The sequence below is a fragment of the Ostrea edulis genome, chromosome 6, assembly GCF_947568905.1.
Source record: "Ostrea edulis chromosome 6, xbOstEdul1.1, whole genome shotgun sequence".
Classification (NCBI taxonomy): domain Eukaryota; kingdom Metazoa; phylum Mollusca; class Bivalvia; order Ostreida; family Ostreidae; genus Ostrea; species Ostrea edulis.
Window position 1 is genome coordinate 92481763 of NC_079169.1, and position 16061 is coordinate 92497823.

The 16061-nt window shown below is 38.0% G+C and overlaps 3 protein-coding genes across 3 annotated transcripts in view; 1 reads left to right on the top strand and 2 right to left on the bottom strand.

Annotated features, from left to right (window-relative positions):
- The window catches only part of LOC125683449 (general transcription factor IIH subunit 1-like), a 16845-nt gene extending 15789 nt beyond the window's left edge, over window positions 1-1056 (top strand). The window contains exon 13 of the mRNA XM_048924591.2: window positions 748-1056. Coding sequence (XP_048780548.2) covers window positions 748-834 — 87 coding nt within the window. The 3' untranslated portion in view covers window positions 835-1056. The remainder of the gene's footprint in view (window positions 1-747) is intronic.
- On the bottom strand, window positions 447-11318 carry LOC125683451 (MOXD1 homolog 1-like). Its single transcript, XM_048924596.2, has 8 exons — window positions 10776-11318; window positions 9655-9784; window positions 5433-5537; window positions 5179-5349; window positions 4846-5024; window positions 4305-4545; window positions 2015-2111; window positions 447-1903 (listed from the first exon to the last, which is right to left on the bottom strand). Exons 1-8 carry the CDS (start codon window positions 10977-10979, stop codon window positions 1393-1395), a joined length of 1638 nt encoding a protein of 545 aa, XP_048780553.2. The 5' UTR covers window positions 10980-11318; the 3' UTR covers window positions 447-1392.
- Window positions 11319-11906: 588 nt separating this feature from the next.
- On the bottom strand, window positions 11907-15995 carry LOC130047477 (uncharacterized). The gene has a single exon (XM_056142726.1). The coding sequence runs from the start codon at window positions 13552-13554 to the stop codon at window positions 12307-12309; it is 1248 nt and encodes a 415-aa protein (XP_055998701.1). The 5' UTR covers window positions 13555-15995; the 3' UTR covers window positions 11907-12306.
- Between the last annotated feature and the right edge of the window lie 66 nt (window positions 15996-16061).

Genomic DNA, 16061 nt, shown 5'->3' on the forward strand with positions numbered 1-16061 from the left:
AACACTTTGTTGACGCAACTCCTCCGAAACCGCTCAATGGATTTTGTTCAAATTGTGTAGGATTGTTAGTCACTATATGTAGTTGATAATATTGCGCCGTCATTTTGATTTGACAAATTTTACAGGAGTTAAGGGACTTTTGTGCTTCAACTTTTTTTGCGGCGGTGGGGGACATGGCTACGTGTAGCAATCTTGTGTAAGAATTAAATTTAATTTTTGAAAATACGATAGGGTATGAACTATGATGCTTTATGCTGGCTCACTATTAACACTTCATGAAAAGCATGAAACATTGCAGGTCATACTTGCTTTTTTTTTTCTCCAGAAATTAAGTTTATTTCTTATGTTTACTTTTTACTTTCATTTCTGTGGGAATTACCAGTCGTTGAAATAGATATGCTATATTTATCTGTACTTATACGCACATTCACAACTGCAACACATTCATGAGGAAATGGTTATTATATATCAAAGGCAACAACATTGGAGATGTAAATACACGTATATATAATGCGGGATATGTACATGGGATATTTAACATTTGGATACATGTAATGTAGAATTTGTATATATGGGAAAACATACTTCTTTATAATTTTGTCCCTATCAGTTTCAAATAATGATGTCAGAAAAGTATATTGCTGCAGGTCAATGACAATCTCTATGAACAATAAAAGTTCTAATTTCAGGAATTAGACAGAAAACTATGTAATTCAATGCATAATTGATTAGTTTGTTCTTTGACAGATGACTAGTCATATGGAGGAACTTCTGTTGGCAGCAAGCAGAAAGTTTGATATGTGGCAGTCCAGAAAGTCGGCCATCAAAAGGTGAAAAAATCAACGATAAGCAAAGGTGAAAAAATCAACGATGTGCAAAGGTGAAAGGTCTACATGCTGTTGACTGACTCAGTGAGGACAATCAAGGCTGTGTCTGTGATTATGCTGTGATCCCTGAATAAGTGAACTGGAGAAGAGTTTCTGGTTATTTTTTTTCCTTTCATTCTAGAGGTCCACATTCACATGTAACACGCAATAAATTGATAATTTTCAGGTGCTTATTTCTTTTGTTGTTGCTGTATTTTTAGCGGTAGATAAGCAGTAGGCAGACATGGTTATAAAAATATGTACAGACATATGCTGAGTACCACAAATGCATGTAAAATAACTGACGGTATATACATAGCATGTAATCGCAAATATTCAGAGATCTTATTTGGTGTTTTGATATTTGGAGAGGGAGGTGCATGTTTAAAAGCAATTTTTTATCATAATGTCTCAAAATTACACAACAAGAGTTTTGGAAATGTATGCATGAAATATTAGGTGCATCAAGTGTTATTATTCCACTATCAAGTTAAATGGCACAATGTTCATAAAGAGTGACACAATTTCAGTTATGTCGTCTGCCACGTTGAGACCTTTCCTCAAATAAGGAGGTGGTGTAACGCTCCTCGCAAGTTACCAGTGCCTTGTACAGAGTAACCAAATTTTCATTTTTAAGTGACCTGGCCATGAGTTTCCACAGCTCGTACATATCACCAGACAGACAATGCGTCCCGCGTGCAGCTCTCGTCTGCTGCAGACACTCGTCGGTACACGTCGCTGATTGCGCACATTTTGCCATGTCGTATAGAGGATTAGAAACTAAAGCTTTCATGAACCCGGTGTATGTACACCCAAATACAGATTCACCTATTTCTAGGGCACAGAGTGGTATGTTTTTAAAGCTTTCACAGTGATGGTCGTCCCAATTTTCTTTCGGGTAATAGATGAGAATGGTTTTACACAATTCCTGATTGGGCCCCATTCCCCAGGTGACTGCATTACGTTCATTCATGGTGTTGTATTCGCAGGTCAGTTTCAACATATCCCCAGGCAAAACTGGCACAGGTGTGGTGTACCTAATGAAAATTGAGAAATGCATATCGATATTAAATTATTAGCATATATATGTAGATAGATATTCCATTATTTATTATAATGAAAGTCTTGTTGCCCTTTCGGCCACTTACCAGAAAACAGTTGGGTCTAAGACGTTGTAGTGGGTGTCTTTTGTAATAGAATTGTAGATCCGGTTATTTCTTTCAACATCAACCTGCTGCTTAACTCCTGCAAGAAATCCAAGTGCCAGTGATTTTATAATTATATTTAAATTACGGGAGAAAGGAGTCACATGCGTTCCCCCCAAGCTTGCGGTGTTCAGCGCATGTGCAGACAAAAACTCTCCGGGAACGAAGAAAGTGTAAGAGAAATAGAAAGTGTAATGCGGACCAGGGATCTGAAATTATCTCTCCGCCTTTGATTTCGAGGCTCAGACTTTTCCAATATAAAAACTGAGAATAAGATCAAAATTGACTTCATATCAGAATTATGGCCGCGGAGTCGGACCGGAATTCAGACCATTGAAATGTACCAATAGAGCTATACATGTTGTCACTTGTAATTAAACCCCTCATTGTTGCAGTCACCATTTCCCCTTCGCATGTACCTGAAACATCGGCCTAAAAATCTATGGTTTTCACTCTGGACTCATACAGTGAGATGAGAACTGCAGTGAATATAAAGTAATTCTAACTTTTATGTAGAATAACGTAGAATGAACATAAAAACCGCGTGTTTAAAACTTTTAATGGATTAAGGCAGAGTGCCGTGTAGATAACATGGAATGGAATGTACACAATACTTTATACAATGTACATGTAGCAAATATGAAACTGATGTCTGGAATGGTACCTTTACTAAATCTAGTATCCATTTATGACTGACTGACACGCCAATGAGCGTCCTCCTCTATAAATATACATGTAGCTACTGTAAATCTCTGTTCACAGAACTTTATCTTTGCGATCTTGCCTTGATCAGCGAAAATATTCTATTTCGCTAAAATTATCATTTATGAATTGCACACTGGAAACGATTTTCAACAACCTTATTTTCGCGATTTACGCTAAAATAAAGTTCTCACGGGAAAAAATGTTGTTGGATACCGGCGGTTGGTCTCGTCTTTTACTCATGATAAATAGAAGACATTAGCTGTGGGTATCCTACGATGGGTTAAAATGTGGTACCATCTCCGTAGCGAATACAGCTGGACATGTCATCACTGGTGATGTCGATATACATGTATTATATAAATTTACTGCACAAATTTAGTAGTGGGGATCCAGCAAAATTATGATATACAAGTATAATCTGTTTGTTTTCTGTAAGTGTTTGAAAAGTTCCACTCCCAAGATTACATCCTGTACTTTGATTAGGGAATACTTATATATCAGCTTTTGTTGATATTTTTTCGGAGAGCATACTGGATGCATGATTTATCTTTAGTGCACTTTTTTGCTTCATCTTTTAAGGATGTACTCGACATCGTCATGATGGCAGACTTCCTTTTAAAACGGATAAAAATATAAATATCGGCAATATTTGTCTATTCATTTAAAAAGTTCTTGCCTAGCTGCATGAGTAGGTCAGTAGGTTAGCACGTCGACTGCTGAACTGTAGATCGCGGGTTCGAGTCCATTAGGGGTTTTAAATTTTTCTCAGATTGCTTTCAACTAAAACTGCATTTTTTGACTAAATAAAGTAAATTTGAAAGTTTTCAATTTCAATTATTATTGTACATATCCTCCACTTTTCATCCATGTCAAATGTCTCAGGTGCAGCATACCTTCTTAATATATGACTATTTTAATCTAGACGATGCAGCATTGAATTAACAAACACATTGTGTGGTCGGTTGTTTGAATTTAGAGTATTCTTCCGAAAATAGATCTATATAACCCGTTCTACTGCTAATGATAGTGAATATGCATTTCACAGTAAACACGTAAGCAAAAGTTTTTGGATTTAATTCATATAGAATATACACGTCTAAATGATTACGTATACTTGTGGCCTTACTACTCATCGAATTAAGAGTAGTGTTGGGGATGACGACGATGATGAAGATTTATAGAGCAGACTGCCCAGTAGGGGTCCTACTACACTTGGTTCATTGCAGCGAGGTGCCGATGGTGGTCGACCCTGGGAACGGGGACTAGTGTTGAGGGGGGGGGGGGGGGGGGGGGGGGTGTCTCATTCGGTCTCTTATATAGTGATTGCTAGACTAGGTTTCATGCGCATGTGCGAGATAAAAACCCATTTAGTTATAAATGGACAATGTATGAGTAGCGTAGGAGGGATCTCATTCTATCGGTATAGTGGTTGTCAGATCTGAGCATGCGCAAGATACAACCCATTTAGTAATGAATGTACATAGCATGACGTATGACAATCTAATAGCATTTATCCATAGCTGGTTACCAAAATGTCTCATGACGTTGACTCCCGCCACGATTGTAACAGGTGATCTCATCTGGAGTTGTGTGCAAGAACTTGGACAAGCAGACGACACTGAGTAACTAGGAAGGTTTCCCGGCAAGCTGAAATATGTCTCCTCCAGGATGGCGACTCCAGCATTATACTTCTGCAGGTTCTGGGTGATATAAAGTGACATTCCAGCCTCTGTTGTGGATTGCTCCTTTGTTGGGTTCACAAATGTCCACTATAAGATCAGAATGTAGCATATTCCGTCACTGAATGTTACCCGCAATTTATTCTTAACAACAAAACTTGTCAAATTTGTATCAAAAACAGTTACTGTAGAAGTATTAGATTCCACAGTCATAATTTCGCGGATTCTCAGGTTTGGTTTGATCTACGAGTATGACATTCCGCTGAGTTGCATATGGCTTATATAAGAATAGCGGATTTTATGTAACCGCGGACTTGGCGAAAGTACCGCGCGTAAAAAAAAATTGCGTATATCAATTTGATGTCCGAAGACGATAATTTCTTTTTATACCTTCATCAGAACTTGCTTGAAGCCCGTTTTGCCTATCTGGAGTCCTACGTCCCGTGGAAAGCAGTTTCCTTGGTCTAGTTGGTCAGGGGTCATTATTGCAATCAGACTTTGACAAGGTTTGGCGATGATTGAAGAACATTCGAAAACCCCTTGTCTTGTAATAGGTGTCATATCTGGACCTACAAACATAGAATGCCAATGGCTATCACGAATAACACGCTTCATAAAAGTATACCGGCGTGATGCGTTCACACCCTCAAAAATTTATTTCTTAAAAATTTTGTGGTTTTTTTTACTTATAGAAAACCCTAGACAGGAACTCTGTTCACTTACTGCAACCATAAACCGCCACTTTCTTCAAAAGAGAATGGTGGTGGTTGATTGGTTTGGATGCTATGACGTGGAAGTCTGCGTGTGTTGGTAAATCGAAAATTCGACAAACAAAGCTCCACTCGTTTAGCGGTATGGAGTAATTATTGAGGAACATATCGTACTTCTGCACTCCTAAATTAAAACGACAAATAATCAAAGTCAATAAGATGAGAGTACTGATGTTGTGTACAAGAAAAGCTCAGAAATTAAGCGACCTGGTTCATCTATTTGGTCACACTTGGTGGACACTTTGTCGGCCTCGCAGTCCAAGGAAGCGTTCATAGACCTGCAAACAGGACTGTCCCAAGGTTCACAGACGCCTGTTGAAGAAGAAAACGGCACTGGTTAATTAAGTCATTAATTCTAACATCAAGTGGAAAGTTCAATATTGACACAAAATTCGTATGTGTGGAAGACAGAACGATATGGTTCACGTGTACTGGTTATTGATTAGTAAACGCTTTATCTCAAATACGCATAAAATAAGTTACACGATCTGTTGACGCGATATAAGAATTACTACTCGTAGGTGTGAAAATGTGCATTAGGCGAGACAAAGAAGTTTTATTTTCACTCCCGCATCAAGTCACTAACTGATTATCCATGTGTAAAGATTTCATCCGATTTCAGACATTTAAAAAACTGTCGAATGAAAGGTGAAGATAACGAACAGAGATCTCATAACGCCTATACGGAATACAAAATAAAGAGTTGGACAAACACGGACCCCTGGACATATCCGAGGTGGGATCAGGTGTCTAGGAGGAGTAAGCATCTCCTGTCGACCGGTCAAACCCGCCGTGAGCCATATGTCTTGATTAGGTGAACGGTGTAATTCGTAGAAAAAAAATCAGTGTGCAGAGAACGGCTTAGCAATCGGTATGAAATACGTAAGACAGCATTTAACCGAATGATTCAATTTATCTATAAAATTCACAAGATTTTATTTTCTCGAGACCGCTGTTGTGGATGAATACATAGAAGAATTTTTGCAAGCGATTGATATGAAGATTCCGTGCATATCATATTGGTTTGATTTCTTCTTCATGGTCTAATTCAGTGTCCATTATTGTAGCTTAATTCTATTTCAAGAAATTTCCAAGAAATAGAACGAGTTTTTTTTTCCTTCTAGATTTTTTAAGACGCAAATGATGCTTACCGTAATGATTTTACTTGAAACATCAACAGGGCTATGTCAGACTTGGTTTTTATACCATAATATGCAATAACGACTTTCATTAAAAGGAATTAACAATTTTGCATACCGGTAGATTAACATGTATGTATCATCACATTAAACCGAAAACAAGTTTGGGATGCCCTTCGTCTCAGTATAATTTTTGTCGATGAAAATCGCTCTAATTTTGGAAATTTAGGATATAACTCTTTTTCATTAGAAGCCACTGCGTATCATTTGAGTCGAGTCAGTTGACTTTTACTACAATGAAATACAGACAAGAATTTACATGCTAGAGGGTTGGAAACTGGGTTGCACCCTGTAGTAGAAATCAATGCAGTTGTACTTCGACAGAACCTAATTAAGTAACTGAAAATATAATGATAGCTAAATAGTTCTTTGTGCTTCCTGGATATAAATGAAGATCAAGGGATCAAAGGATTATTCCATGTTTGTATGAGTGAGAAGGCCGGAAGGGTCACGTGTATGCATTACCTGAGAGGGAAAAGGCCGGAAGGGTCACGTGTATGCATTACCTGAGAGGGAAAAGGCCGGAATGGTCACGTGATTTACCTGGCTGTGAGAAGACCGCGAGGGCCACATTCGTCCATTAATCCAATGAGCCATATGGCTCACGGAAATAAAGAAACTGAAACCTGGCTGTGAGAAGGCAAAGAGGACTATGTTCGTGATTTACCCGGCTGTGAGAAGTCCAAGAGAACTATGTTCGTGATTTACCCGGCTGTGAGAAGGCCAAGAGGACTGTTTGTGATTTACAAGGCTGTGAGAAGTCCAAGAGGACTATGTTTGTGATTTACCTGGCTGTGAGAAGGCCAAGAGGAATATGTTTGTGATTTACAAGGCTGTGAGAAGGCCAAGAGGACTATGTTTGTGTTTTACCTGGCTGTGAGAAGGCCAAGAGGAATAAGTTTGTGATTTACAAGGCTGTGAGAAGGCCAAGAGGACTGTTTGTGATTTACAAGGCTGTGAGAAGTCCAAGAGGAATAAGTTTGTGATTTACAAGGCTGTGAGAAGGCCAAGAGGAATAAGTTTGTGATTATGAGTGTAAGAAGTGTGGAAGTGTTATGTTCATGACTTACCCGAGGGTGAGAAAGTTCGTGATTTACCTGTGTGAGAAAGTTCGTGATTTACCTGTGTGAGAAAGTTCGTGATTTACCTGTGTGAGAAAGTTCGTGATTTACCTGTGTGAGTAAGTTCGTGATTTACCTGTGTGAGAAAGTTCGTGATTTACCTGTGTGAGAAAGTTCGTGATTTACCTGTGTGAGAAAGTTCGTGATTTACCTGTGTGAGAAAGTTCGTGATTTACCTGTGTGAGAAAGTTCGTGATTTACCTGTGTGAGAAAGTTCGTGATTTACCTGTGTGAGAAAGTTCGTGATTTACCTGTGTGAGAAAGGCGCAAGTGTTGTTGGTTGTTTGTTTGTTCGTTTTACGTCCCATCAAGAATTGTTCACTCATATTGAGACGTCACCAACTGAAATACCACAAAAATTAGACCTATGCTTAGAGCTCAGTGCCGTAGCAGCGAGGGTTCTTTAGCGTGTCAACGCCTGCCGCTATACGGGACCTCTCACTTTCATATCCGAAAGACCCGTGATTCTGACTTCTAAATGCCGAGCGTTTGGCGAAGGAGCACTCACTATCTATGTTTACGTCTTAGGTTTGACGCAGTCATGGTATCAACAGGACTCGAACTCACGACCTCCCGGTTACGAATTGAATACTCACCACTGAGCTACCACCACCGGTAAGGCTCAAGTGTAATGTTCGTAACTTACCGGAGTGTAAGAATGGCAAAATCGTAATTAATGTTTGTGACTTACCTGAATGCGAGAAGGGAGAAATTGTGCTTAAAAACTTTCTTGTGTGTGAGAAGAGCGAGTGTCATGTTCCTGATCTTATACTGTTATCTGAGTCTGAGGTGTGTGGAAGTGCCACATTCGTGACTTATCTAGATATGAGAAAGACGGAAGTGCCATGTTCGTGACTTATCTTGGTATGAGAAAGACGGAAGTGCCATGTTCGTTACTTATCTGGATATGAGAAAGGCGGAAGTGCCATGTTCGTGACTTATCTTGGTATGAGAAAGAAAGACGGAAGTGCCATGTTCGCGACTTATCTGGATATGAGAAAGAAAGACGGAAGTGCCATGTTCGTGACTTATCTTGGTATGAGAAAGAAGACGGAAGTGCCATGTTCGTTACTTATCTGGATATGAGAAAGGCGGAAGTGCCATGTTCGTGACTTATCTGGTTATGAGAAAGAAAGACGGAAGTGCCATGTTCGTGACTTATTTGGATATGAGAAAGAAAGACGGAAGTGCTATGTTCGTGACTTATCTGGATATGAGAAAGAAAGACGGGAGTGCCATGTTCGTGACTTATCTGGATATGAGAAAGAAAGACGGAAGTGCCATGTTCGTGACTTATCTGGATATGAGAAAGAAAGACGGAAGTGCCATGTTCGTGACTTATCTGGTTATGAGAAAGAAAGACCGAAGTGCCATGTTCGTGACTTATCTGGATATGAGAAAGACGGAAGTACCATGTTCGTGACTTATTTTGGTATGAGAAAGAAAGACGGAAGTGCCATGTTCGTGACTTATCTGGATATGAAAAAGACGGAGGTGCCACGTTCGTGACTTATCTGGATATGAGAAAGACGGAAGTGTCATGTTCGTGACTTATCTTGATGAGAAAGAAAGACGGAAGTGCCATGTTCGTGACTTATCTTGGTATGAGAAAGACGGAAGTGCCATGTTCGTATATCTGGATATGAGAAAGAAAAACGGAAGTGCCATGTTCGTGACTTATCTGGATATGAGAAAGAAAGACGGAAGTGCCATGTTCGTGACTTATCTGGATATGAGAAAGACGGAAGTGCCATGTTCGTGACTTATCTGGATATGAGAAAGACGGAAGTGCCATGTTCGTGACTTATCTGGATATGAGAAAGAAAGACGGAAGTGCTACATGTACGTTCGTGACTCATTTGGATATGGGGAAAACGGAAGTATTATGTTTCTGACTTACCTGGATATGAGAAAGACGGAAGTATCATGTCCGTGACTTACATGTGCATGGATGTGAGAGGGTGTCATAATCACTACTTAATACTTGTATCAGGGTGTGGAATGTGGGAATCATCATGTCCATGACTTTTACCTAGCTGTGAGTGTGGGATGTATGAAATATCATGTCTACGACTTTTACCTGGGTGCGAGATATATGAAGACTTTTACCTGGGTGCGAGAAAGCCGGGAGGGTCAGGTTTCTGTTAGTGGTAGACCATAAACAGTTCGGATCGCCAAGTTCCAGTCCGTTGTATCTCCCATCCCCGTCCGAATCAAGACGGCAGATGTCGCTCCATTTCTGGGAGGAAACTCATAATGAGAAATGAACAATTTGTTTTCCTTTTTGTGTGGTGCAGCGTAGTCAAATGTGCGTTTGTTTCGTCGTGCAGAATACCGTGTTCATTAGAATGTAACACAAACTTAGGACTACGTAAATTATATTCATGTCTCTAGAGTATTTCAATGCCAGTACATTTATTGACAATGTGTGCCGACTAATTTTACTCAGATTTAAAAGGAATTTCAATTTCAATTTTTTAACATAAAATTCCGAATTCTTTGCTCACTTCCTTTAATGTATTAAAATTCTTGGCCCAGTTTTCCTCAAAACAAAAACGTCATTCATGAACCTAACACTGGTAATGCCATCTAATAAACACACTATACTGATTTAGAATTTTAAATTGGCATAAAAGTTGTTAATCATGCATAGTGTTTTTCATTTTTAAAGAATAAAATCATTTGTAGTCACGTGCTTACTAAAGTCTAACAAAGCGACGCCCAGGCGGTAAACGGTAGGGGCGATTGACACAAACCATTGTCCGTTATATATAATTTATGACTTTCAGCCCATTTTTTTTTTTTTCGGGATCATTAATTACTATCAAGTTGTTGCTTGTTGATCGTATAGACAGTAACCACGATAGGAATTAGACGACTTGGTTTGAAGATGGTCATGGTTGTCTTCAGATTTACATACGTGTTGTGTAGATTGACCCTTTGTGGGAGTTACTGACCGATGGCATGTGTCAGTGTGACACACGTGTGCTTATGACACAAGGCAATGACCGTGTGTAGTTTCCTTACATCCAAAGAAAAGGGTGGGTTTTTTTGCGTTGTACCATGTGTAATTATCTAAAAAGCCTCTGCCTAATTAGTAACTGGCCGTGGTTGTCGCATATTTTATTACATACATTTAATTGCTACATCTTTATTACATTCATATATATTTAAATCCTAGAAGAATAATTACTTTCATTAAATTGCTACACCTGAAACGATATGCTTACCTTGTTGAAATTCATAAAATCATGTCCGAACTGATTCCTGGGTCCCGATCCATGGGGGCCAAGATGCCCCACCCCGTTCCACACCAAGGAGGGGTTACACGGGTTTGGGACCGTGTCCCCGTTCGGTATGTGGTCATTAAATGAGGGCCATCCCAGTGTGGTCGCCACAAGACCAAAACCTATCAGACACAGCACGCGCATCATCGGTGTCAAAAGTCGTCTAAGGTTCGCGTTTTAGCGTAGTACGATTTCATAAGAGGGTTAATCACTCAACGTAATTAATTGGAGTGCGCATGATGCATTAGCACCGAGAGTGATCCAATCTATGAAGCCAACACATGACGTCCACACTTTGAATTACATTATTTTCAGTAGATATATTTTGAAAGTGCTACCTTTTGAATTCACTTACAGTGTTTTCCATATTACAATTCACGCATGGTTTTGTCATATTTCTTACGGTCATAAGAATGAAAATTTTAAAACTGCATATTCTGTTCGGTGGGCTATACATATCAAATTTATACAGTGGTTGAATTAAAGCAGTATTATCTCACAAGCTATGAATTAAATATACTTCACGAAAGCCTGTAATATCATTTAAATATGCTTAATTCAAACTTAATGTTTGAAAATCTTGGTTTACTGTATATAGTAATTTGTTGTAAAGTACATTGCAAGATTGTTGTTTCATACATGTACCTGAATTTCAATTTCAACAAAAATCAATACAATTTATATTTTAAAGATTTTACTTTCTGGGATATATATATATATATATATAGAGAGAGAGAGAGAGAGAGAGAGAGAGAGAGAGAGAGAATCGATCTGAACAGCAAAACCTAATACTCGGTCTATCCAGTCTGTCATCATGTTCTAAAAATAGGCTTCAAAAACCACAGAAACATCTAAAAGATATCTCACAGGCGCTTGCCTCCCCCTCCTGATTTTCGTAATGACGTTAATTGTAAAATGCATTCAACCAAACAACAAGAAATATTCATATCCAGTCGCCCTTTGAGCAGATGACCCCGTTTTCAATACGTTTCAAATTGAGTATTGCAATGGGATAAAGCATTGTAATATATTATGCATGTAATATAGGATTTGTATGTATATAAAGTGCAATACGGGATAAATAAGAAATAAATTTCATTTTTGAAATATACACAAGGGTATGAATTGCGACGCTTTTCGACTGTATGCTTCATGAAGCGTGCCATAGTATACCGGCGTATAGCGTTACTGTTCATACTCTCATGTACTTTTAAAGATAAAACTTATTTCTTATATTTACATTCTATTTTCATTTCTGCCGGATAATTCCTAGCCGTTTTAATAGTCGATTTATATTTATCAAGATTCATACAAACTTATGACATTCATGAGGAAATGGCTATCATTTCAATTGGTAAAAATATCGAAGGCAAAAACTTTGAAAATGGAAATATCTTTTTACCTAAAATATTTTGCAAATTGTGAGCGTTAAAACACACAGTCAATTTGCATGATATTTCCTTGGCGATATAGACTAAGATCCAATGAATTTTTCTAAAAATTTCACCCAAAAAGGTACATTTGTATTCTTCAACTCTCCCCGAAGACGAATTTTGTCAAGCGATCCCTTAAAAATTGGACTTCGAACGCAGGTTCCTTCTGTTTTGTCTAAACGGTATCCTCGTCTGCAACTGCAGTCGTATGAACCAATAGTATTCCGGCAAATTTTGTCGTCTGGACACTGCGCTACCTGGTCGTAGCATTCGTCCTGGTCAATACAAAGAGAAAAGCGAGGACTCCACACATATCCGGGCTTCTCGGAAGCACAGTTACAGGTATAGTTAAACCTGTTTCGTGTGAGATCTTCGAAATCAATGTTTTCACCAAAGTTCCACGTACAACTTTTGTCTTTGAGTGTTTTGCAAGGATTCAGTGGGTCCTTCTTGGCGGACATCCGGTCTGTCACGTTTCCTTTTGAACTTTTCCCGTAACACGGATCCGGACAAAACCATAAAAACGCACATGTCCACAGTGATACAAAGTCCGACTGATTCCCTCCATAACTGGATCTGAAATCAATTACTGTTCTACCTTGCGATTCGATGGTTTTAGACAAGGAGTCTAAACATCCTTTGGCCTCGTTGTCAACAAATTTCAAGACGGAACTTTTGAGTTCTGTAAACCAGCACATGTAATACGCAGCTGTGGCTCGATATCGAAACAAATCCAGTTCGGATTTAAATGGCGAGAACTGTGAATGTTTGGAATACTTGTCGGTTTCATGGAGTCGCCAAACAGAGTTTGATTGACGGGCTGTCTTGTAGATTTCATTTATACAAGATATTTCCCCGTCCTCACATGCCAGAGAAACGCTAGGATCCATTTGTACAATTCTTGGATTTGGAAAATGTCTATGAAATCCACCTTTTCTTTGGACACGCCCCCTTATCTGTCGTGGATCAACTGAGAAGTATTTATGTGCTGCGAGGAATGGCCCAATAAGTTTCAACTTCTCCCTCAAAGGATTCATAAGCACATCTTTAACTCGAGGGTCGTCCCGTGGAATCGGATGAAGCCAACTAAACTTCTGTTTTTTCTTACCGTCTCCTGAGAGCTTAGACATGTCAGATGCGTCTTCATTTCTTTTCGTCGATTTCTGGTTTATTGCAGAAGTCTCGACTAAAAGGAAGAAAATTACAGAACGAACAGCTGATATATTTCCTATCATTTGCGTTTTTCTGTACGAATATCTTACAATCCCTGTATGACGTAATAATCGCATGACTGACGTAAACTTCTTACGTTTGTTGCACTGAGTATCATCCTATGGTAAGTCACGATTAGATTACCTATGAATCTAACGCTAAGAAAATATAGTTCTGCATCAAGGTGCTATTTCTTGGCCCATTCTAAATGGAATTTCTTACACGTTTTGTGAAATTTGAAATCGTTTTAGAAATGAATGTTTTCAAAATGAAACGAAGCATTAATCCATATCAAGGTACCAATGTTGTTATTTCATGCTTGTATCGCCTGACACTTGACACGGTAACACATGTCCCATGTAAAGGCCTAATGGTCCATTTATGCAGATATCATATGCTTGAAAATCCTATTGTTTATCCTGGAATATATCATGACTATGTAACAGCCGAAATAAATTGTTAGATAAATACAGAAAATTAGCTGGTGGGTTTGAAGTTGATGTTTAAATTATCAGGAAAATTATACGCTTTTGATTATAAAGAAGTCAATACATTTATAGCGATACTTTACAAATTTTTGTTTCATATATTGAATTATTTCCCATATTTATGTTAGACCCATAGAAAGCAAATCTATCATGTAAAAGTTCGAAAAGTAGTTTAGCCCCTCCCCCGATTTTCAGATCAATAATCACTTATTAAAGTCATAAATATATATTCTAAATTCTATTATTTTATTGTTTATTATAAACAAAACCATATAATTTAAAGGATTAAAGAGGTTTGAACCTGTGTTTTGTAACAGTGCAAATTCCTTTGAAAGAGTTAATTTCTATATTGAAGGGAAATTATACAAAGATAAAGAAAAGCAGGGATCATAGTGCTAGTGTGCTAAAATTTTACGCTTTGCAGTTAACTACTTTGATTTATCCACAGCAATTAGTTTTGTCTGATGATATGAACACAACATAAGCAACACAAATCAATAATTACTTTGACTCAATACATACTTCTTCACCATTATAAACAACTTTTTCATGCTAAATTTCGGGTAAATCAATGTGGATCTAGATGTTGTTAAGAGTCGGTGTTCTGTTTGGACAGAAAATAGTTTGGACAGAAAATATCAACCAAATTAATGAATCTGCAACATCTGAATACGTTCCAAGTCTCTGCTACTTGTATCATATATCACGAATCTATGATTATGAATATTGACAAAAAGAAATAGAAACGGCAATATCGTGCAGATTTATTGCTCTTTGATGAAACAATCCTTCCGCCACAAAATGTAGTCCTTTCCACACCCTTTCAGCATTTGAATTGACATAATAGAATTTTAACTGGATAGGTTTTTTGGAACAATGCAATAACTATTGAACCATTTTCTACAGACTTGCAGCATCCGTCATGGTTATTTTCAGAAGCAGAAGAGAGCTCTAACTTTCTTAAAGTATTTATATAATGACTTCGCAATAATTCTCTAAAGATAAAGTAACATGATACATGTATATACATCTATAAATACAAATGTGAAAATTCATGCAACACGCAATCCATAATGATTAAGGAATACCTTCAAAATCCTATCAGCATTTATGTTCTCGAATGGAGCATTTATTATTTTATTTCTTTTTTACATCCCTTCGGGCATCTTTCACTTCACCAGCAGTGGGTGAAGCGCCACAGATCAATGCAAGATGCTCAGCAACATAACAATGTAGTTTTTCATCGTACCAACGCGTTCTTAGTTATGGAAGTATTGTCAGAACGACCCGCGATTCTCACTTCTAAATGCCGAACGTTTGGCGCAGGAACAGTCATAATTTTATGTCTTAGGCTGAAGGCGACCAAAGTACGAGGATCGAATACACGACCTCCCAGTCACGATACAAACGTTTTAACCACTACATGTGAGCAACCGCGACCAGTCCCAATTCAAAACAACACACAATAGCATAGGTCTAATGCATATACTTTACCGATAGCATTTTGGCCTATTGTTTAATCGTATTGAAATAAAATTTGAAAATAAATTATGTATTCGAATTTTAAAAAAAAAAAAAAAAAAAAAAAAAAAAAAAAACCGTATGCAATCAGTACGCTTCCAGTGTGGAATGTTTATTTTTACAAAGACATCCAGATGAGTAGTGTTTTGTCAATCTACAGACTTTCACTCGTTCAGGGCTTACCTATACTAACGTAATATATCGGTAAACAAACGGAACAGTTCAACTGTGATATAAATAACATGTATTTTGATTTAGGAAAAACCAACCTTCTTTAGGTCAACATCAAAACTGAATTCAAAACATCATTGATATAAAATCAACATCTTTACTTTCCCTGGGGGTGGATAAATGAAGTGGAAAGTTCACATTGTTATTTTCAATAACAATGTAATCCTCACTTCTCACTTCAACCTTGAAAAAAAACCCACCCCGATATTATCTAAAACTCTGATCCTTTAGCAAATGTAAAAGCTGAATGCCATTAACCTAAGGTTGTTTTTTACATGTGACGGTCTACAGGTTGGACAGAGAGGGAAGTGTAACAGTGACAGATCTCAATGTCACTTCTAGCA

Excerpts from the sequence above, each read along its gene's own strand:
- LOC125683451 (XM_048924596.2), bottom strand. The coding sequence starts at position 10,979 with ATGATGCGCGTGCTGTGTCTGATAGGTTTTGGTCTTGTGGCGACCACA. Across the intron at positions 5,025-5,178 it reads AGTGGCGGTTTATGGTTGCA|GTCCAGATATGACACCTATT; the intron begins GTAAGTGAACAG and ends CTATGTTTGTAG. Across the intron at positions 1,904-2,014 it reads TTAGACCCAACTGTTTTCTG|GTACACCACACCTGTGCCAG; the intron begins GTAAGTGGCCGA and ends AATTTTCATTAG.
- LOC130047477 (XM_056142726.1), bottom strand. The coding sequence starts at position 13,554 with ATGCGATTATTACGTCATACAGGGATTGTAAGATATTCGTACAGAAAA.